The 24,620-nt window shown below is 44.8% G+C and overlaps 1 protein-coding gene across 1 annotated transcript in view; it reads right to left on the reverse strand.

Annotated features, from left to right (window-relative positions):
• LOC146805184 (uncharacterized) overlaps positions 1–24,620 on the reverse strand; it is a 1,401,767-nt gene that overhangs the window by 8,140 nt on the left and 1,369,007 nt on the right. The window contains exon 18 of the mRNA XM_085622379.1: positions 8,287–8,328. Coding sequence (XP_085478505.1) covers positions 8,307–8,328 — 22 coding nt within the window. The 3' untranslated portion in view covers positions 8,287–8,306. The remainder of the gene's footprint in view (positions 1–8,286; positions 8,329–24,620) is intronic.

Consider the following 24,620-nt stretch of genomic DNA (forward strand, 5'->3'; position numbering starts at 1 on the left):
ATGCACAGAGAACGATCGCCCCCAATGGAACAGAAATACGTAGATAGCAGCCATCTTAGAACAGGCAGAGAGGTTAGTAGAAACAGCGCTTTCCTAAATAATGCCGATTTCAAATTATTGTACGATTCAGATCGTGTGAGATGAATAATTATACGTCGCTAACAATCGTAGATTCCACTGTAAACAATGAAAAAAAGACCTAAAATGGCTTCATCATCATCCCTAGCTTCTGAGAAAGCATTGTTGCAAGATGCTGGGGATAAAGAGGTGGAGAGTGCCTTAAAGTAAGTCTTTGTAGCAGCAAATTGTGCGATCAAAACTAGTTCCTTTTTCTGCGTGTGCAGCTCAGACATTGTTCAATGATTTCCAAACCCTTTTTGATAGCTTGGAATGGGGGGAGAGATAATACTGCAATACTGGGCAATATAGACCTATTGGCAAAGTTTTTATCAGACACTATGGGCCAGATTTAGACCTTGGCAGATGGGTTACTGCGTCCCAACGGTGATGGATATTCCTGTACCCAAAGGTCTGAATCAGGCCCTATAGTTTGATGCATTATGATCAGCATCAACGGCAGCAGGCGCTGCAGTGAAAGTGAGAAGATTGTTCTGGTTAAAATTATGGAAACTAAAACCTGTTGTTGGGAGAAAAAATGTTTTGAGGAGAGCTCAGTGATTTGGTGAAAGAAAAGATGAAAAGAAAATCTTGAAACCATTTAGACCTTTTGCTGCAAATACTTTTTTTTCCAAATGAAGTTGGCTCCAGCAGCACAATTTTCTTGTTCTTTTCGTGGCCGAGCCTGGGATCTGGGAGCAGCATGAGGTGGTAAATTCTAAGAAAAAGCACACCATGGCCTAAGTAAAAAATCCTGACTATCAAGGAGAAAAAGTTGGGGAGTAAGTCCTAAACATTTACAACAAGGACAAAAGCTAAGTCAGCGACAAATGGGTGCTGTCAATCATAAGAAATGGCTATTCTATATAGCTCAGAGATCATCCCCAGCGACATTTTCATCAGAAAACCATTCCATAGGATGTAATAAAAGAACACTATCTTCTGAAAAGAGTGGACTCTGCAATTGAGACGTGCAATATCAGAAGTCCCTGTATCAGAGATAATCCAAGATTTTTAATCAGTCTTGTTCTTGGACCCAAAGCCAGACACCTCTTATCATCCAGTGATGGATCTGGAAGGGTTTGACGCGCTTGCTCAGAAAATTCCCTTCAGAATGATGTCTCTTTAGAAAGTGATTGAATTGGTAACAAAAGGAGATCTAATGATAATGCTGGATTTACAAAAAGCATGTTTTCATGTGCCAATAATAACGCAAGCAACCGCTTTGCTGTATCTGGGATTCAATACCATGTCAGAGCCTCACCAGTCTGCCTGACAACCACTCCTCGAGTGATCGTGATGGTATTGGCTCCTGAAGTAGCCCTATTGCCTTTGGAAGGTCTCCAAACATTACCGTCCCTGAATGATTAGTGGTATCTGATTCAGAGAGGGTGGCCAACTGGCTCATGGAAATGGGTTCTCTTCTCAACCCGAATTAGTCCCAGTTAGTCCCGTCCCAAAAGAAGTCGTTCGTTTGGACCCTATTGGATACAGTGAAAGCCAAGGTCACTCTTTCAAAAGCAAGGATACAGACATTACAGAACACCTTGAAGCATCACTTATCTTGCTCTGGGGCATCAGGGAGGAAGTTCCTGAATGTTTAAGGGCATATGGCAGCTACAACAGCAGTAGTTGTTTGGTCTTGCCTTTATATGAAGCCGTTGATCAATCACCTTTTATCTCATTCAGGATCCAGTGTCTCAGCCTTGCAAGACTTTGGTTCCTATATCACAATTTTTAACATGGGATCTAGCATGGTTGTTTGCGATGGGGAACTTGCAGAAAGGGGTGTCCCTTCTGCATCCTTTCCTGTCGAAAATTACAACCAATTCCAGTCGGTGGGCTGGTTAGGCAACTCTTGGGAAGGAAGATGTGAAAAGACAATTGGCGTCTGTTGAAGCAGTCTAATATTTGAATTTCAGAGGATTGGCAGCTGCAGAGATACACTCCTTTACTATGCACCTCTATTTAATTAAAAGGCAGTAGTGGTCAAAAGAGACAAACATGTAGCCAAGGCAAGCATAAACCATCAAGGGGGCACCAATGTACATTCTCTGAAGGTTCTTGATCAGAGGGTATGTATCTTGGCAGAGGCTTATCTTATTATCAATAATGTATATTCTGGGCAAGCACAACTTTCAAGCAGATCCCTTAAGCAGGAATATGCCCTCATTGGTAAATTTCAGGCTCAGTCTGCAAGCATTTATACTGGTGGTAGAGAAGTTTGGTCTCCCTTGGCTAGACATCTTTGCTTCCACAAGTAGTGCGCTCCTACAGAATTTCTGTTAAGACACCACAGACCCTCGAACATAGAGGATGGAGGCCTTGTGCTTTAGGTGAATGAAGATACTACTCTATATATAATTCCTCACGTTACCCTCCTCCACAGGTTACTCAGGAAGATTCAGGAGAATGCATTAGTCATCCTAGTAGCCCCTTTTTGGCAAAGAATGACTTTAGTTCTTCAGCTTTCCCAACTAGCATTGCAGGACATGTTTGTCTTCCCAATACACCCACCTCCAATCATTTACCCTCTTCCTCCATTCTAATCACTTTGAGTCCTAAATCTTTCGGTTTGGAAGCTGAGAGAAGAGGTCTGCAATCCTTAAGTTGGTCCAGAGAGCTGGCAGTTGCAGTTCAATAGTCAAGGAAACCCCCTATGTTTGTAGATTACTTAAAAAAACACCGGAACAGTTTGAAAAAATGGTGTTCCCTTGACAGTTACAGTAGAACTTCTGGTGGTCAGTTTAAAATATTACAGTTCCTACAAGAAGGTGTTGATAAAGGCTTGTCGTCATCAGCATTATCCTCACAATGGGCAGTTATTAGAGGGGTGGTGGGGTCTTTCCTGGATTTGTCTAAAATAGTACTTTTGGTTAAGAGATTGATTAGGGTTTCAGGATCAAAGACCCTAGGTGTCCTCAGAAGCTCCTTCCAATAGATCTACCAGCGGTTTTGGAAGTGCTTGAGAAACCTCCTTTTGAACCCTTAGAATCAGCCCCTATTCATGGGTAAGGTTGTTTTCTTGCTGGCAAATATGCCAGCAAGACAATTGGGACAATTGGGGGCCCTTCTGGCCTCGTATTCCTATATCAGATTTTTTTCAGATAAGGTAGTCTTAAAACTGGAACAAACGTTTTCTCCCAAGATACACTCACAATTTCATAGGTATCAGGAAGTAATCCTTCCAGTGTTTTCCTCAGGGGCTCACATTTCATTTGGTTTGAAAGCTAGAAGAGCTTTACTTATATACCTAGACAAAACAAAGTAAATAAAGATGTCTAACTTTCTTTTGGTAGGCTTAGGTCAAGCTAACAAAGTGAAAAGGCCATCTACTCCTACTATTAGTAGATGGGATAAGCAAGTGATTAGTGAGGCTTATGATCTCATGCACATACAACTCCTGAATCGGATTAAGTGAAGATCTACCAGGAGGATTGCAGCATCATGTGAAGAGATGAATAGGGTCTCCTTAATGGAAATTTGAAGAGCGGTGATTTGTAAAACTTTACAAGTTGAGCCTTGGTGAGACCATGAATTTTTGGTTTGGGAGTATGGAAATTTTCTATGATGGTATAGTGCTCTTCGTTATGAAATATTAATCATTTGCTTTCACTTGTATTGTCAATTTGGTTCTTTTACCAACACTGAGGAATGGCATATGCTTGTGTATTTCCTCGAAGAGTAAAAATTGGGACAGAAAGGATGGGTTTTGGGATAATGAAAAATATTACTTAGGTAATATCCAGAACGCATCCTCCCACCCTTGCTCCTTATTCCTTAACGTGACTTGATCAAACATGAGTGGAATACGAGAGGGCTGTTATAGGGGTGGCAGGTGTTCTACAATAAGCATTGTAGAAACACTTACTAACCGTTGTGTCTGAGGAGGCAAGCCTCCTCATTGAGTAAGGACTGGGAGGACTGTGGTTTTAGAAAATGCAGTTTACCGGTAAGCAATATTTTTTAATATAAAGGTCAGGAAATACATTCTTACAATATTGTATAATGCAATATAAAAAGCCCAAATATTGCCAATTTACACAAACTAAAGCAACTGCTCCTATCAAGATGCACACGCTGCAGAAAAAGGAAGGCAGGCAAAGCTGAAGAGTATTAACCATCTGATGATGTAGCCAGCTAATGAAATATCACATAAACCATTTAAAAAGGGAAATGAAACATAGATTTCCAGTGCACGCTTTATGTGGATTTACAAAGGTGTAAGTTGTGTACTTTAAGTTTGTAACAAGGAAAGAATGCAGAACATCTGCTATCTGAAAGAAACACGTTAGTTAGATTCCTCACCTTAGAATATCCCCAGGCGTCAGGCTGGATCCGGAAAGATTTTTGTAGCAATACCCCTTGCGCGTCGCTAGGCGTCGTCTGCGGCTCCGCGTTCGTCATTGGCGTCGTGCGCTGGAATTACGTTGTCGGAGTACTTAGACGCCGCCCTCGCGCGCTGACAGTTCTTCTTTATCCGCGCCAGACAGCGCCGATCCGGGAAGAGCTTACCCCTTAGTCACTTTTTGACTAAACTTTTTTGACTCTTTTTGGTCTTCTGTCGGCTCGACTCTGGTGCCGGTAGGATGCCTGGGTTTAAAGCCTGTGACTCCTGTCATCCACTGATGTTGGTGACGGACCACCATCGCCGGTGTCTTTACTGCCTGGGGGTCGACCACAATGCCTCGATTGTCAGGCCTTGACCTCGAAAGCTAGGCGGGAGCGGTCCCGTAAGCTTCTCGAGCTTCGGCACTCGGCTCCGCGCCGTTCACGGTCCCAGTCCAGGAGGAGGTCCAAGGACCGGTCGCGGAGCCGCAGCCACCATCATCGCTCGTCGGGCTCGAAGTCTTCGGGTAAGTCGAAGCGATCAAAGAAGTCCAAGAGGCGACACCGCTCTTCGGACTCCCCTCGCAGGTCGCGCGACTCGGCCCAGGGTCAGGGTGGTCCCACCCCCGCGGCTCCGTCGGAGCCGCATGAGCCACGTCTGTCTCCAACCCGCCGGTCCCTGGGACTGACGTGACTCCGGCGGAGATCAGTGCTTTCCTCTCGGCCATGAGGGGCCTGGCTCCGCCGTCGACGCCTGCCGGCACCGACACCGGTTCCGCCTCCGGCACCGTCCTTGGACGACGCCGTTCCCCGGTTTAGCCCCGGTCTGGGTCCGACGCCGGCGCGGCACCACTCGACGCCGCACCCGACGCCGATGGATGTGCCTTTCATCTACCGCCCGGCTCCGATCCTTCCTCCTGTTTATCAGGAATCGGATGACGGGGGCGACTGGGAGGGATCTGAGGACCCTAGGCCAGACAGGCCCAACTTTCACAGGACTGGGCCGACGAACTGGGGGATGCCAGTGGTCTGGACACCTCCCCAGACGCTGGTTTCGTCTCTCCTCCGACTGTGGCCTCGGAGGAAGGTGCAGCTTTCTCAGTGGTGCTGCGCAAGGCGGCCGAAGCCCTGGGGCTCGAGTTGCCTGCTGTGGCCGTGAGGACTAACATCCTAACAGAGGTGCTCCAACCCTCAGCAAGCTCCACAGAGCCTCTGCTGCAGTTCAATGAGTCCCTCATAGATGTTCTGCAGGGCACTTGGTCCAAGCCCTCCACAGTTCCTCCTGTGGATCGGAACGTGGCCCGGCGCCACCGCCCTGCTCCGGGCAACCCCAGTTTCCTGTCCCAAAACCCCACCCCCGAGAGTCTGGTTATCCAGGCCTCAACTTCCCAATCCTCCTTCCCGTCCGCTCCTCCGGATCGGGAATCCAAGAGGTTGGAACAGTTTGGAAATAAGCTGTTCTCTTCCCTGAGTTTGGGCCTGCGGTCCTTGAACACCGCTTGCCTCTTGGACCGTTTCTCCCACTCTCTGTGGGAGGCGGTGGAGGACGTGCTGCCCCTGTGCCCGGAGGAGGCCCGGACTTGACTCGCCCAGGCGCTTGCTGACGGGCGAGATGCGGCACGACATAACCATACGGTGTGGACTAGACACCACGGACTCGCTGGGTAGGGCGATTTCCACCACAGTGGCGCTCCGGTGCCACGCCTGGCTGCGGTCCACGTCTTTCTCGGGGGATGTCCAGAGTACCCTCATGGATATGCCCTTTTATGGCACTCGCCTTTTTGGTGAGAAGGCGGATAGTGCGCTGGCTCGTTTCAAGGTTTCCCGGCTACGGCCAAGTCCTTGGGCCTCTCGGCCCCGCGGCCGCAAACTTCCGCCTTTCGTCCCTTTCGTGGCCAAGGAAGGGGCACCTCCTCACGTCTGCCTAGCAACCGGCCGCAGACCCAACCTGCACGCGGTCGCAGACGTGGATTCCGCCGATGCGGTACTGGAGGACAACGTGCCGGTCAGTCCACATCCACCCCGGCAGCATCCGCCTCAAAGCCCTCCTAGTCCGAGCTTTCAGGCCCATTCCACGCCAGTGAGCGGCAGAGTTCGCCATCACCTGCTCCACTGGCGATCCATCACATCGGACAGGTGGGTGCTGCAAATCGTCCGAAGGGGCTACTCCCTCCCCTTCGAGACGACCACTCCAGCCATGCCACCGCAGTGCCACCGTATGTTGGGGGATCACTTGAATCTTCTGCGGGAGGAAGTTACGGCCCTCTTGGCCAAAGAGGCCATCGAGCGAGTTCCTGGTCCAGAAGTAGGTCGTGGTTGCTATTCCCACTACATTCTGGTTCCCAAGAAGGGCAAAGGGGGCCTACGCCCTATCTTGGACCTCAGGAGCGTCAACGCCTTCCTCCGGAAGGAACGGTTCAAGATGCTCACCTTTAGCTCAGGTTCTGGCTGCCCTCGACCCTGGAGACTGGATGGTAGCGTTGGACTTGCAGGATGCCTATTTTTAAATTCCCTGTCCCGCCGGGCCACCGGCGTTACCTGCGGTTCACGGTGGGTCAGGAGCACTTTCAGTTCACCGTGCTCCCCTTCGGCCTCACCAGTGCCCCTCGGGTGTTCACGAAAGTGATGGCGGTGGTCGCAGCTCATCTGCGCAGATCGGGGGTTCCAGTCTTCCCCTATCTCGACGACTGGCTGTTGAAGGTGGGCTCGCCCCAGGCTATCGTCTCCCACCTCCAGACAACGGCCGACCTCCTGCATTTGCTGGGGTTCTCCATCAATGTGCCGAAGTCACACCTGAGACCCTCCCAGAAGCTCCTCTTCATCGGAGCGGTTCTAGATTCGGTGCAGTTCCGGGCCTATCCTCCGGAACAGCGGGTCCGGGATATTCAGGCTCTGATTCCCATCTTTTGGCCTCTATCCTGGGTTTCGGTCAAGTTGGTGCTGCGGCTTCTGGGGCTGATGGCTTCCTGCATCCTGTTGGTGCATTACACCAGGTGGCGAATGCGGGCTCTGCAGTGGGACCTGAAGTTTCAGTGGGCCCAGCATCGCGGCATCCTGTCCGACCATGTCTTGATCTCGGAGGGCACTGCGAAACAGTTGCAGTGGTGGCTCACGGACCGCGATTGGGTCAGGGGCAGATGGCTCTCCCTACCCCAACTGGAGCACGTAGTGTCTTTAGGCCAATAGAAAGGGCTGAAACATGTTGGTGTCTAGCTTAGGGTCATAGGACCATTACATCCTCTAGCCCTACAATAGTATTTTTTAACCTTCCGTCCCACTCCACTAATAAAGGATACTTTAGGAGTGGGTGAGAAAGTTTATCTTTAAACGTTAAGCCCCCATACACAAAATCTTTATAAGTGTTCCCTGAAATAGGGTTGAACTGGAATATGGTTGAGCCCACCCCGACCTTTAGGAGTTGGGGTGAGCCTGATGATGAAGCATGTCACTATTAGAGTGAGTGAGGGCTATAATAAGAAATGGGTCACTTTCCCTTCGCACCCACAACAGTGGGTTGGCAAAAGACTGGCGTAGAAACTAGTAAGAAAGTACAGTGTCATCTCAAAAAAGTATCCCCCCCTTCCTCTTTTTCTGTGGATGGAAGCACCCTGGTTCCAGAAGGGATACTTAGTTGTTTTTGGATATAATTAATAGGGAGGACGTGTCCCTTCTTACCTCTTTGGTGAGGACCTCTCCACCCTTTTAGGGCATTTCCAGGGTCCCTAATCTTGTGAAACATATTAAAGAATTTAACCATTGTTTGCTATTGCTGACTACTTCACAGAGAATAACTGCTTATAGTAATGCTTTAGATTGTAAAAGTGAAAACGTCATTCTCACCTGTGCCACAGGACCTGATCTTAGCAGCAGAGAAAGAGTCTCCTGAAATGAAACAGTACTGTTTTAATGCATATAATTATTTCAGTAAATTACCACTGTAACAACGTGGATATATTGCAACATGTGCTTTAGCCCAGTTTAAACTGCGAACCATCTAGTGTGCAACGCAAGCATGACATAAAGCTGCAGATTCTCTGGTCAGTCTTGAAATAGATTCCTGATTTTATTAAAGACAAGGAAGCGATTAATATGCAGCTCCCTTTTTCTAACAGCCTTTTAACAAACTACATTTACCATTTACCATATGCAAAGAATGAAAAACCATGTGTGAGCCTTATGACAAAAAATAAGAAGAAAAGTCCAAAACACAGCCAAATTAAATCATCCCACATCTGCTCAGGTTCCCCCTGAGAAGTTCACTCGAAATCCACGTAGTAGTGTTCAAAGTCTATGTAATTGTAAAATTGTAATTGCAATTGCATTTATATAGCGCTTACTACCGCATAGAAGCGCTTTTTCGGCTAGTAGCACGCTACTCCGGAACCCAAAAAGGATTAGTGGTGAATTAGTATAGTGAAATATGAAATTAATTTGCGTGGTGGATGTATTAGTCTGGTATTTGGATTGGAATTTATAATGGAGGGCTAGAAGAGGGAGGGGTTTGCTTTTATATAGCGCTTGCTACGCCTGATAAGGTGTTAAAGTGCTTTACAGCAGGTAGCACTCTACTCTGGAACCCAATCAGGATTAGTAGGGAATTAGTATAGGAGAATATGTCATTAATTTGAGCAGTGGACAAGTGAGATTGTTATTTGTATTGAAAAAAGGCTAGAGGAGGGATAGAAGAGTGAAGGATTTGCATTTATATAATGCTTGCTACTCCTAAAGAGGTGTTGAAGCGCTTTTCGGCAGGTAGCAGGCTAGTCCGGAGTCCCATCAGGTTTAGAGAGGAATTAGTATAGGGAAATACAAATTTAATTTATTCAGCAGTGGACATGTTAGTCTGTTATTTGAGTTGAAAAAGAATAGTGGAGGAATAGAAGAGTGAACGGTCTAGATTTTTGGGGGGAATTTATAGCAGTAGGAGGGGGTTTGGATGAGGAAAGGGGAGGTAGAGGGGAAGAGGCAGTGGGAAGAGTTTAGAAAGGCTTGTTTGGGAGATCTGAATAGTAAAAGAAGAATGACATAATGCAAGGAGGGGTAGTGGAGGGGAGAGTCTAGAAAGGGTTATTTTGGGGATCATAGTTGTATTGGGTTTGGGATGAGTAAGAAAGTGGAGGTAGAGAATGTATTTTGAGACAGGTATAGCGTGAGAAATAGGGTAGTACATTGGAAAGAGTAGTAGAATGACAGCCACAAACAAGCTTGAAATTAATCTAAAAAAATACGAAGGTGCTCACGTTCAGTAAAAGGCCCAAGCGATCTGGACCTTGGTACACAAATAAACACAAACTAAGTCAAGAGCAATAGTATAAATACTTGAGTTATTATTGAGACAAAAGGCTCCTACCATGGTAAAACTAAAGCTGGGGCCCTTCTAGCAGCATTTGTGTCACTTGGGGTTGTTGGGGGGGCAATCTCTGCAGCTAATATTGAAAGTCATCAGTTTCTCTCCTCGTTCTCAAAGTTGTAAGAAAACCTCAATTTAAACACCAGTAGGCAGCTCTTTCGTCTTCCATGCAACGCATCTGCAGCACAAATTAGTCTGCAATCTAGCTTAGTGAAGCGAACGTTTGCAAGACAATGAGCGTTTGTCAAACTCTCACAAGTTAAGATCTGCCAGGGAGCGCTCTGTTGACCACGTGCTCTGGTTAAAGTTGTCCACTGGTACTGTAAAGTGCACTTTCAGAGATTATCTACAGAGTTGTATGAGGAAACCTACCAGTAAACGATTCGTGGGAGCAGCCAATTTAATTTCAAGTCTTAAAGAAATTCGATGACAATAACATGCGGAAGCAGTCATTCCTGAAGATAATATTGCCTTTGCAAAGCGCTCTCATGCATGGTTCATTATAAATTCATATCAAGTTTCAGTGCAATAGACATATCAGAGCACTTGCTATTCCACTGCCCTGAAAATGAAATTTATGTTTCAATGTTTTAGAGGCCTGGCGACCCTGGCCCTTTGCCCAAAATGGCCGCTAGTTAAGGGAAATAATAAAGTCTGGAGATGGTGCCATCAAGCCCAAGAAATCCATTGAGCACATCATCTGCATATTCCCAGCATTTTTTTAATGAGAAACCACAGTTACTACGTCATCCCTTCAATAGATAGCCTGAGAGTGCGATCTTGTCGGCAGGCGGTCTTTGCATGCTACAACAGGGAACATAAGTTTAAATGCAGAAATTATACGTTTTTTAAATTCTTGCTGAGAAAAAGTTATACTAAAAACGCTGGCTATGGATACGGAATCTTAATGCGATTTTTAATTCTTATCAATTGCATTGGTTTTTATTAACTGTGAGTCAATACATTTGTTTGTTTATTTGGTTTCCATGTCAACCAACATAGGCAGGACTACATGTCAGGAGTGAGGTGATCTTTGTCCCAATACTGGAATTTGAGCTGCAGTGCAACAGGGAAAGTCGTAGTACTCTCTCTCAATATTAAAGAACAAATTACTTACCTTTGCTAATGCCTTATATGCTAGAGACTCTATCTGGCTGCAGAGTCCTTACCTTAGAATATTCCAAATGCGTCAGACTGGATCCAGAAACTTTTTGTGAGCAGTACCCCTGCGAAAAAGGTAGGTGGCGTTATTTGGCTCTGTGCGCGTCGTGGTCCACAACAGAAGTGACATGCGCAGTACCTACATAGATGACTCCCCAGCCCGCTGCATCAGTTTCTTTTGTGACTTCCACACCAGAAGCGCAGAGCCACTAGGAACAGTCTCATGGCCACGAGGATGGGTGAGACAGTAAGTAATATGCCGCTAGATGGATGATCTATCAGGTTAGGGATTAATGGAGGTAAGTAACTTGCTCATCTGATAGAGACTTCTAGCCACAGATTCCCTAACTTAGAATAGATATCCAAGCAATACCTCCCTGGAGACAAGGCTGCAATATGGATTACACTAGGTAGTCCTTTTGGACCAAATGGGCAAAATTACCATCTCGCTGGACCTGAATGTCTAAGCAGAAGTGCTTCGTAAATGTGTGTAAAGAAGCCCTTGTTGCTGCCTGATATATCTTGGACAGGAACTCCGCAAGCTAACACAGTGGTTGCAGCTTTGGCTCTGGTAGACTGAGCGTGCGAACCCTTCAGAGTTGATTCTTTGGCAATGCGTAGCAGATCTTGATGCAGAGGACTATCCATCGAGAGATGGTCTGCTTCTGCACTGCCTTCCCTTTCTTGGCTCTGACATACCATTTGAAGAGTTGCTCATCCACCCGGAACTCACAAGTGCAATCAAGGTAGAATGACAACACTCTTTTTGAGTCCAGTCAGTGCAGTCTCTCCTCTTCCTTTGAGGGGTCAGGCAGAGCATAAAAGGTAGGCAGAGTGATGCATTGGTCGACATGGAAGGGGGTAACCACTTTTGGTAAGAAAGATGTCCTGGTTCAAAGAACCAGTTTGTCAGGGTAAAATGTAAGGTATGGAGAATGCGCAGAGAGCGGCTGTAGCTTGTTGACCACCCAGGCAGATATTATCGCCACTAGGAATGCTGTTTTGAAGGTGAGAAGTCTAAGTGGATAGTTGTGGAGCGGCTCAAAGGGAGCGTACATCAGAAATGTAAGAACCAGATTTAGGTCCCACTGACACATAATAGGAAGCGCTGGTGGTAGCATATGTTCAAGACCTTTTAGGAGCCTGTGAATAATAGGGGATATGAAAAGGGATGGCTGATCTGGCAACTGAAGAAATAGCAGAAAGGTAACTTTTAAACGTCCCCAGAGCAGTGCCCTGATGGGCCAAGAAAAGGATAAACAAAAGAACCTACGAAAAGGTGTGGATATAGGGGCAACATGCTTGACTGCACAACCATGCCACGAACTCACTCCAACGGGAAGTGTATACCATCTTGTTGGAGGGACGCCTGGCGGCTAACATTGTAGCCTTTGGGCGGAAGGTCGAAAGCTGTCAATTGTCACAGCTCAATCTTCACGTATGAAAGCGATGTGTTTTCATGTTTGACTGCGAGAACCTGCCCTGATGCTGCAACAGTAGATTTTACAGAAAAGGCAGCCTGACCAATCAATGCTCATGCTCAACAGCTCTGGATACCAGCCACGTTGTGCCCAATCCAGAGCCACAAGAATGACTTGGGCCCAGTCATTGTTGATTTTCTTGAGAATTCTGGGAAAGAGTGGTATTGATGGAAAGCTGTATAGAAGGCCAGAAGTCAACTTGAGACGAAAAGCATCTTCAAACGAGAGCAGCCTTTGAAACTCCATTGTTCCGAATGGGACATTGTGCTATCCCATTTATGATCCTCTAGGCACCAACAGCTGAGTGTTACCCAGTATTGAACCACTAGAGAAATAAATGCCCTGGTGTTCCAGCCATGTCCAGAGGTGGAGTGCTTCTTGACAAAGGGCGCACTACCCCGCTCTGCCTTGATTGTTGCATTACCTCATGGCAATGGTGAGTCACATGCCTCGTTTCTGCTTGAATACCTTCGGACACGTGTTATCCCATCTGGGTTAAGAGTCTGGAACGTCTCAGCTCTTCCTAGAAAAATGGTCTCATATAGGAAATAGATGTTCAAGAGACTGGATGATTTTAATCGTTGAGATGGCAAGGGAAGTGGTAGCCATTCTTAATCAGGAGATCGCAGAACTTGAATTCAAACTGAAAAGTTCTACAGCAGTTGCAGAGCCCAAATCCAGTTTAGAAAGCCTCAATGGTGAACTACACGATTTTGAGGAATACTTAAACTAAAAGAAGACTGACAAGTTAAAAAAGGACATTAGATGGTATACGCAGGAAAAGGCGTACCCATATCTGAGGGCCAATTATTATCAAGAGTGGCAGTATGAACCAGAGGCCAAATCTTATAAACAGAATCAGAGGAAGAAAGTCCACACGTTCTCAGATACCAACTCATTGGATTCGGATGGTGATGGCTCTAATACATTTGAGAGAGCGAACTCAGGTCACTGACCCCAAAGAGGTAGAGTAGGGGACCAGTATCAGTACTATCAAGCTGCACCACCTTTTCTATCGAGAGGTCGGAACAGGGGCAGAGTCAGATTCCAGAGGTAAACCATGAGGGGGGTACCAACAGATGGACCCTCAACCTCCACAAATGTATATGAGAACACAGAAGCAACAGTATTGCAGGTCCTAAGTGGTACCTCTGATGCAGTGGCCATTTCTATTTTATTTTGTCCCGACATAGCCTCAGCCAAGATGAAATAGCAGTTCTCAGCAAAGGCCTGTCTCATTTGTGCCTAGAACCTTGTGCGATAGATTCAAACTGAATCAAGACATCTTTTCATTCTTTAGAAAAATTAGGCTGAAAAAGTATTTTGCCCAAATAGAGATGAAGACACCAATCGCTCTGGGTGTAAACTAAAATCCACATTCACTCCTACATTGGAGATGATAGGACCCAAGATGGCAATCTTTGAAAAGACTGTGCTTAACGAATTGCAAAAAAGAACTAAATATACCCACTTTAGTCACTCCAACCTAACAAAATCAGAAAAGGGCGCACTCACAAGGCTCCAGAACAGTCTCGACATTACTATCAAACCCTGTTATAAGGGTGGGGGGTTAGTAATAATGGATACCATACGATGTTGGCAGTACCTGTCCATTATAGACCAGTGGCAGCTTCTGTCTTAACAAAATTGAATGCACAGGTCGGTGCAGTCACAAAGAAAGCTTTAGAGGATGGCGTTATTTGCAGAAAAAAATATCAATTCCAGTAACGCCAGCCATGTATGGTGTACCAAAAACACACAAGAGTGTAGACAATCCCCCTCTGCGCCCAAACATATCATCAATCAACTCTAGCACAGAACCCCTGTCCAAATACCTAGACGCATTCCTTTGTCCCATGGTTTATAATTATCAATCTTACATCAGGGACACAGGAGACATTATTAGTAAAATCGAGCACCAACCATTCAATCCGGAACGTGAGTACCTTGTTAGATATTAGATATTAGATAGTATTAGATATAGAGGTGCTGTGTACAAATATACCCCAACAACAAGCAATAGAAGCAGTAGCAGCCCTCCTCAGCAGGACCACAGGAGAGAGGCCAGATTGCTTTATTTTACAATGTCTAGAAATAGTACTTAGAGACAATTACTTTGAATTCAAAGGAAACACCTATCAACAAATGAAGGGGACCAGTGTGGGTGCTTTGTGTGCCCTAAGTATTGCCAACATATACATGGGAGAATATGAATTGAGGCACATATTCAATGAACTTGCGTCATACTTTGAGAACGTCAGGGTATGTTGCAGGTTCATAGATGACATCTTCTTTGTATGGGAAGGAGATGAACTGACTCTTCAATCATTTATATCATGGCTGAATGCCAGTTACAAAAATCTTAAGTTCTCAACCCAGTACAGCTCAGATGCTGTTGAATGTTTAGATATAATCATCACAGGTCACTCCGGACGCCTACAGGTAAGCTTTTACCACAAACCCACCGTGAAAAAAAACTATCTTACACTATGACAGCTACCACCCTAAAAGTCAGAAAAGACTCCGAATTAGACAAAATTGTTCTGACAAAATGACTATGACAAAAATGGGGACGAACTAAAAAAGAGACTCATACAGAGAGAATACCCCAAACATCTTATCAGAACTGTGTTTAAGAGAGCCAGATATTATAATCGTGATGCTTTGCTATTAGGAAACACCCATAAGAAAAAAGAAAATTTGGTCTGTGTTATCAATCACTCAACCTTAAACTATAAGGTAAAGAAGATTCCGGACAAAAATTGGCATATTTTAAATGTCAATGAGGACCAAGACAGTATTCAAAAACCTACTGTGGCATATCGTAGAAATGCCAACTTAAGGGACAAGTTGGTCCATTCTAGAGACAGGCAAGTAAACAAACATACCCAACAGTCCATAACAGGTCTCCCATCATTCAGGGGCAACCACAAATGTGGTACCTGTGTGGCATGCGATTCAGCACTGGTCACTGGTCACAGAATGGTGGGAGTACAAAGGTCAATGAGGCATATTAAAAGACATCACTAACTGCAGGAGTCGAACATAGTGTATCTCATCCTCTGTCCCTGCAATATGGGATATGTAGGGGAGACAGGCTGGGACTTCAGAGTACGCTACTCTAAACATAAATCGGCCATCAGAACGAAGAAACTTTCGTCTCCCATGGCTCAACACTGCAATGAATCCCACCATAGTGAGAATTAACTTGGATGGCTCATACTGGAGAATGACCTTGATAGCCATGACAGATGTGCGCAAATGCAGAGAGACCTTCTGGATATTCAGACTAAACACAGTAGGGGAAGGGCTTAATGAGGAGATTGTGCGGAAGGTCACATGACTTTCTCGTGACTATTACATTACAGCATCTCATTGCTCCACATACCCTTCTCTTCCACCCCCTTTTACCCATCTGAAGGGACAAAGAGATATGATAACACTAGCACTGATTATCGGGTGCTAGTTATAGAGCAAAACCCTTATTAAACAATCATCTTTCTACATACAACTGCACAAGTTTATCCCTCATACCTCCCCTCATCTCCCCATTTCATTAGACTGGTGGGGCTAATGATGCAGACGCCTTCTTCGATCAAGGGCGGCAGGTCATATGCATATGCCCCACACACCTTTTAGTTCGCAAGATAGGTGTATGGGTTATCAAGCCATATGAAGGGAGGATGGTAGGCATTAATACAATTATTATATATCTGAATAATCTTAATATCACACAGTTCCTTATAACATTTGCACCAGGACTGATACCATATTATAGTCAGAGATGGTACACATGAGAAGCTTCTCCACCATATCTGGGTGAGTCGAATTACAGCTGTATATAATGCTGAGTAGCATAATATGCCCCCTTCCATGAGAGCAATAAAGATCATGAGCTATAATCCCATTTGGCATCATTTAAGACTCCCCCCCCAAAAAAATTCTAAAAGCAAAAATTCTAAAAATGTTCCCTTTTTTTCTACTTGATAGCATGATGGCTAAATAATAATACAAAAAAACCTCCCTATCTTTAGATGGCGCCCATAGTAGTAAGAGGGAGAGCATGTTTTTGGAGTTCGCAATTGATTAATACAGACCACAAGTCATATGTCCATCTGGCATCATATGGGACCCATTTTTAACCCATGTGTATGATGCCTCTCCAACATTTCAAAGAAACTCCCTACCTTATGATACCATCTTAAGATGGCGCCCATAGGAGCAACATATACAACATGGTTTTTGAGTTCACAAATGAAGGAAGGACCTTTATACACTTAAATATGGCGCCGGTTCTCACTATACGTAAACCGATAGAATGACACACATATGTCTTATCGAGAGAACTAATATTTTTTTGGCATTGACAAGTTTATTCAAATAAGTGTGCCTGTATCGACTTTCCTCTCGGCGTAGGGGCAGAAGGCAGACGACCAAACCAGAGCAGGAGGAAACACCGTAAACGAGAGGTAAGGCGTTTACGCAGCAGGAGCCTTAGTCTAAATAATTGTGGCTGAGTGACAGTTCTTGAGTGTGGCGGTGGTTGCGGGGGGTGATGGGGGACTTGTGGCTGGTGGCTGGCCCGGTGTGGTGGCGGTTGGCATTTCTGGTATGCCTGGTATACCAAGGCGAGTAAACCATTCGCTTTGGTGTGTTAGGGGTGGGCTGGTCGCTGTCACTTCATGCTGGCCATTGGTTGTTGGTCCACTGTCGCCCTTTGCGGCCTTTGTTGCACTCGGCGACTGTCATATAGTTATATAGTGAGTGTCTTGATGATGCACATAGCCAGTACTCAAAAGTAGCTGACGGAAGATGGCACTGTTGTCATTCCAGTTCGAGACAATGCCAAATCGAGAGTCGCAAACTCTAGTTCCATCACCCGTCGAATTATGCATATAATTGAAGGGAAAGTTAGAATGCATACTCCAGATACCGGGGCAAGTAACTATTCATTATGTAGCAAAGCTGTAAGTTACAGTACAATATAGTCATCCCCGGCATGTTTCCACATACCTGTCAAGTCAAGATGGGATTGGACAATCAATTTTGTAAAACAACATATAGTGGTGTGTGGCGTAGTTGTGAGCAAAGGAATTCAATTCCCAGCACAGAACAGGTCTAAGTTAATAAGCAGAGAAAGCCACAGAGGGTAACGGTTGGACCAAATAACTATCAGATTGTTTTAAAAAAGAGTCACAAGTATAGTAAGGGTAGTTTAATGCAGCTCTTTCTTACTTACAGAGATACTGATACTACATAGGAGAACCAGATTTTTTTTTTAACTTCAAACCTTTCATTTAAAAAACAATTTAACAGCATAGCAAACAAAACAAACATTGATAAACTACAAAAACAACTACAAAAACAACAAACTTTACACATTATTGTTTATCTTTGCTTATTTATACAATATGCAAGAAGGAGCTCAGCAGGGGCAACAAGAGCAGCCAATACAGCATGAGTACCACTGGTAAGTGGTGAAATTTGAAAGTTATGCACCCTCAAACCCTTGCTCCATCTGAGTAAGCCCACACTGCAGAGCTTGATAACTCCACAGTAGCTGATGACCCTGTGTCTGCCCATGTAGTCAATGCTCAAGCAGATAACAACCCTCCTTATATAAGAAAATCACTTTTATGCAGTTAAAGTAAGCAAATCATTTTGTCATCGAAAATATTCAGCTGGCCCGTGAAGACAATAGGCATTTAACAACGCCATGCAATAAAGTGGCAAGCAATACCACAACACACAAATCCACACCGCTTAAATCCACTACACACAACACATTTCAACATCTCATAATTCCACACCACACAATTCAACTCCACATCATTCCACTCCATGCTACATAATTATAATCCAACAAATTCTACTCTGCATATTTCCACTCAACTCCATGCCACATATGTCCACTTCACATAATGCCACTCCACACACATAATCACAGTCCACTCCAAACCACACGATTAGGCTCCATGCACACAATTCAACCCTGGATAATTTCACTACACATAATTCCACTTTGCACCACATAATTATACTCCACATAGATTCACTCCACTCCAAAACACAAAAGTCAACTCTGCACTATACCACATCATTTCACTTCGCATAATTACAAACCCCACCATGCCACATAATTCCACACAACACCCCACAATTCAATGCCACACAATTTAACACCAAGGAACAAAATTGCTCTGCACAGACCACTCAACACCACATATAACACCACATAATTTAAATCCACTCCACTCAACATAATTCCAATCCACATAAATTTACTCCACACCACATTGCAATACTCCATATAAATACACTCCACACCATGTCACATAATTCCACTCAACATAATATCACTCAATGCCAAATAATTCCATGCCACAGAATTCAACTCTACACAATTCCATTCCACACCACATAATTCCACACCAAACCACATAATTCCACTCCACAACATATAATCTCACTACACACCACGTACATCCAATCCACACCACAAAATTTCACATCATGCCACATAATTCTTTTATTTTATTTTTTTCAAAGTTTTTATTAAAATGTTTTTATAATCTCAGTGTTACAGTTACAAGTCATGGCGATTTCATAGTTCAGGAACAAAAGGGAAAAAGAAAACAAGGTAATATGTAACAAAACAGTAGCCAAAAGTTGATAAACAAGCAAAGATAAACAACATGATTTAGTCTAACCATTCAGAAATAGGAGCCTAAGTTTTTTGCCCGAGTTCCCTTCTCGTACGTCCTTTCAGTCTATTTACAGAGGACTCCATATTATAGATGGATAGAATCCTAGATCTCCAAATTATATATGTGGGGGAGTCAGGACTGATCCATTGAGAGGTCATACATGATCGAATAATGGCCATAGCGATAAATACAAATCTAGCCTCAGGTCTTGCTCTTATATTCCCTCCCCCATTACAGTCAATGCCCAAGATTACCAATTCTGGTGTTATTGCAAGTGGGATCCTCAAAACTGTATTAAAGAAAGATTCGATATCTTGAAAAAGTTGAGCTAAGTTAGGGCATGAATAAAACATATGTACAGTATCCGTGGCCGCTAATCCACATCTGCTACACTTGCTTCCCCGTGTACCCCATGTACCTCTCCATTTCGCAACCTTTCAAGGAGTGTAGTAAAGGTCAAAAATGGACACGTAGTGTTGGGTTCTCAGGCTTCCTGTTGTTAAGGTCTCACTTATTAGAGTGATTGAGTCTTCTATATTTATCCCCTCCTTTCCGAATTTCCCCTCTGTAAGCGGGTCGCACAGAGGACACGAACACGGGAGGATGGGGTGAGGTGTTTTATTGAAGGTTCACAATAAAGTTTGCGATGTTTTCTCCCTCGGTGGTAGGACGTCAGGGTCGGGGCGGTGTTCTTGGACCTCCTGGGCTAGCGTCCCTCTTCTTCCTTCTCCCGGCTTCCGGTAAGGAGGGCTCTCGCCGTGCCAATGGAAACAAAGAAGGAGAGGTGGCTGTTAGGAACGAGTGTTCTGATTATCAGGATATGTAAGGGAAGGGAGTGAGGGTAACACACTGGTGATAAGGTGCTCTTCCACGAACGGTTGTGAAGGGGGGTGAGTGAAAGGAAGGACGTGCTGCTCTAGGTACGGCGGCAAGCGGCGGCGTTCAGTGGCGCGCTCTCCTCTCCCGCCTCCCGACCCAACCCGTGAAGCGATCCCGTACCTGGGATAGCCACGCACCTCCTCCTGGGGCGTGGCTCGGCGGAGCGTGAATGCCGCGGTCTCCTGCCTCCGGCCTCCGTTCCTCCTCGCATCCTCTGCTCCTCTTCGGTCCTTCGCTTCGCTCTGTCCCGTCTTCCTCCTCCGGTTCACCGTCGTGCTCTGTCTCCTTCCGTCCTCCGGTGTCGTCACACACCACTGTCTTCTCCTCCCGGGTTCTTATTGGCGACCGGCCGTCTACGGTGGAGTAGAGGGCGGGGCTATCCTGGAAGACGTCCCAATTAAAGGCACAGTGTTCCGTGCTAGTGCCGTCTGAAGTCTCGGCTGGCCACGGGTCGTCCTGAGGGACACAAAACAAGCCACTGGTCAGTTCTGGAGGGGACCACCATTCTCCTCCTTCCAGTACGGAGTCCGGGTGGTCCCCGTGACACCCTCCCATTTAGTATTCTCACTACATAGATCGTCGGAGAGAACTTGCTGTAATATTTGATAGATTGTCCCGATCCGGGACTTTCTACTTATTGTCTCCACCAGAGATATTTTTTCTAAATTGGCAGTCGTCCCTTGTACATTTGTCCCCATGAAGCTCCGAACCTGCAGATATTTGAAAAAATCTCTTCTATCTAACCCAAATTTTTCTTGTAAGAAAGTAAATTTTTCTATTTGACCTTTATCATAAATATCCCCCAAGATATTAATCCCAACACTGCCCCATCGGAAGGTTGTTTGATTTTGAAATATTGGCGTTAGAACACCACACGCCGAGAAGGGAGTATACACATTTATATTAGAAACCTTAAACCTCCGTTGAACCTTTCACCAGACCCCATAAGCTGCCTTGAGGATTTTAAATCTAGTTTTTTTTGTAGTAGCAGGGTTCTAAGTTTTTGACTAAGCATTGATTAGCTTCATTGTCCAGTACAATTTTATTGATAATTTGGTCTTATAGCTATAGATATCTCGGCATTAGTCCCAGTCACCAGAATTCCCATATGTTGTAGCAGTGATGCCCAATGATACATTAGGAAGTTGGGAACCCCCCAACCTCCTCAGTCTCTAGGAAGAATCATCCATTTGGTCGCCCTTCTAGCCCTATGAAATCCCTATCTAAACCTAGAGCAACTTCTTTAAATTTTTGCTGAATAGGTAGAGAAATTTTGGGAGAATTAGCATTTTTAAGACATCATTTCTTCCATACATAGAGAGATGTAGGTGATCTAACCTCTCTAATGTCCTGTTGACATTGGTGATCATAGGAATAATGTTTAGATCTGGTATTTGATCGACTGATTGCGAGATCTTGATCCCCAAGTATGTTACTTCAGTCAAGACAGGGAGGTCAGGAGTAGGGATAAAATTAGAGTGAATTATCTGCGTTTTATTGATATTTAGTTTATAACCCGATAAGGCCCCATATTGCTCCGCCTGATCCCTCACTGCTGGGAAAGCCACTATGATATCGCGAGTAAGTATCGTGATATCATCTGCGTACGCCAATGTCTTATACTCAGTATTGTTGATCTTCACTGATTTTCTATTCAAATTTTTTTCTAACTTATTAAGAAATGGGTAGATGTAAAGTGCAAATAGCAGGGGGGAACAGGGGCACCCCTGCTTTGTACCTCTGTTAATCCTGAATGATTTTGATTCCTGCCCTGATATCCGGATCTCTGCTACAGGTGATATATAGAGTGTCTACACTGCTTGAATAAATTCAGGGCAGAACCCCTTCCACTGCAATACATACCACATGAATCGCCAGGAGACCCTGTCGAACGCTTTCTCTACGTCCAACAGGGCCACACCCAGAGAAGATCCTGTAGCTTTAGCCCAGTCAAAAAGAGCGATCACACGTCTAACGTGATCGGTTTAATCTCTCCCGGCGATGAACCCGTGCTGGCTAATAGACACAAGAGGGGTGGTGATGCTAGCTAATCTAGAGGCTATTATTTTAGAATAGACCTTATTATCTGAATTAATAAGGGAGATTGGCCTGTACGACGATGGATTAAGTTCCAGCTTATTCTTCTTCTTGAAAATTACTATTGTGTTCTTACACCAAGATTCAGGAATTTGCCCTTTTTGAGCCTGCTGAAATAATGAGACCATATCCTGTCGGAGTGCTGATCTAAATGTCCTAAAGAACTCTAGAGGGATGCAGTCTGGACCGCCTTACCGACCGAGAACCAGATTATTAAGGGTGATGGTGACTATGACTTGCTTGACCTTCTTGTTCCCATCGACTGTACTGATTGTTATTCCTATCTCTGTAACTTATTCTTATTTTAAATTGAATTATACCATATTGTCTATTTTATATCTGTTTTTAAAAAGTGCTCTTTTACCATGCTGTGTTTACTTTTATGACTTTGTGGTCGAAATAAAGTAATCTTTGACTTTGACTTTGTATATGAATAAGTAGACAAGCTGCTCAATCATCAAAATCGCTGGCGGCCCTCATTTCCCTAACATAGAGTGGGTCCTTTGTTCTATTATCCCACAAGCACTATTTAACAGTGGGCTTCGTGCACCAATCTATTTTGGTTGTCAGAGGTTTTTCCATTGAGCAACCAGTGTTAGTGTGCGCCTGCTCCTGGCGAGATATTCACCATCTCTTGATGTCATAGGTCCAACTGGGCTACAGTACAACAGTAACACTCCACAGGGTTGAGCAGACAGAGTACTACTTGTATCTATCTATTGAAACCACCACATACCACAATCACTTCTTTCGTTTTTAAAGACACTGGTGGCAGGTTCCAATCTTCCACTATTGGGTGCCTAGAAGAAGGTTAAGTATTCAGATACATACATATACAGAGCAATATGAGATAGCGCTGGGGTCAGCCAAGTTTAAAGTAAAAAATTGGTCTTTGTTATTTTGTGTCTCTAGATCCCCATTCATCCACTCAGACAAATTAAGTCATATTGGTCCCGATGAAGATGGAGTTGACCAGTTATTTCCATTGAAACGTAATTCGAACGGAGAGTGTGACATCCCAGGAATCAGCACAGCCAATGAGGGCTGATGTGTCACCCCTTGATTTCAACTGTGCATGTAGTGTTGTACTGGGATGTGTATAAATGTGTGTAGTATGTGTCAGTAACATGATTGAGGAGGATATTAATGAAGTGTGAATATGGGGATGGTGTGATTTGTATGTTTAAAAATATAAGTGGATTTTAGTTCCTAAAAATGATGTGTACTAAATATACAAGAGAGGTCTGTCAAAATTGAATCAGCCATATGTATATATTGATATAGGTCAAGTGGGAGGTTACTCAGTATGTAGTTGTCCATGAACACCTGAACTAGTCTTGCCCTGACTGAAGGAAAGTAGGCTTTCAGTGGCAGTCGAAAACACCCGAAGATCCAATAGTTTGATGTGGCATCTGGATTCCAACAGAGACCAGTGTCCTCTGATCTTCACCTCTGAAGATGGCTGTCCCTGCCCAGGAGTGACGCATCAGTCACTACAGTCATCTCTCGTTGTGAAGGGAGAAGGTCCTGTCTCTGACCCAACCGCGGTTTGTTAGTGATCCATTGCAGTTTTCTCCGAGATCTGGACCATGTTGGGGAGATTCCTCTGATGCTGCAACCACTTTTGAAATCGTGTCCCACTGTAGAGTCAGCATCGGGCTTGTGTTGGAAGCAGGATGCAGGAGGTCATGAGGCCCAACAAACTCTAGGTTCTTCTCACAAAATCCAGGAGAGTGGCTGAAACATCAGTATCATTGTCTGAATATCCTGGATTCTCCCCCTCAGGAGGTTAAGTCTGAAACTGCACAGTGTCCAGAACAGCTCAGATGAAAGGAAGCATCTGAGAGGGAGGGATAGTTAACCTCAGTGAATGCATAAGAATCGCCGTAGTCTGAAGGTGGGAGATGACTGCCTAGGGCAAGCCTGCCTTCAATAGCCAATCATTGAGGTAGGGAAAAACTGGAGCCCCTGACCTCCGCAGATGGGCTGCAACCACCGTAATCATTTTCATGAACAACCGAGGGGTGCTGGTAAGGCTGAAGGGGACCACAGCAAACTGAAAGTGCGCTCTTGGTCCCCCATGAACCGCAGGTAACAACAGTGGGCAGGCAGGATGGGGACATGGAAATAGGCTTCCTCCTTGTCCAACACTACCATCCAATCTACCGGGTCTAGGGCAGACAGGACTTGTGCGAGTGTGATCATCTTGTATTTTTACTTTTTGAGGAAGAGAGTTTCACAAGGCATATCTCTAATATGGGATTCTTTTTGGTTTTTTTCTTTTATATAGCGCAACCGCGAATCAAAGGTATCAGAGTGCTTTTTTATGAGCACCAGTTGCGTTACAGACGGACACATTTATTTTTTGTTAGGCACAGGAAGATTAAGGGATTAGCCCAGAATCACAGGACGTTGAGCGTCCCTCGCAAGACTCGAACCTGGTTCCCCAGCTTCAAGGTTGACAGCTCTTGCCATTAGGCCACATCCTATCCTTCTTGG

This window comes from Triturus cristatus, chromosome 8, assembly GCF_964204655.1.
Source record: "Triturus cristatus chromosome 8, aTriCri1.1, whole genome shotgun sequence".
NCBI lineage: Eukaryota > Metazoa > Chordata > Amphibia > Caudata > Salamandridae > Triturus > Triturus cristatus.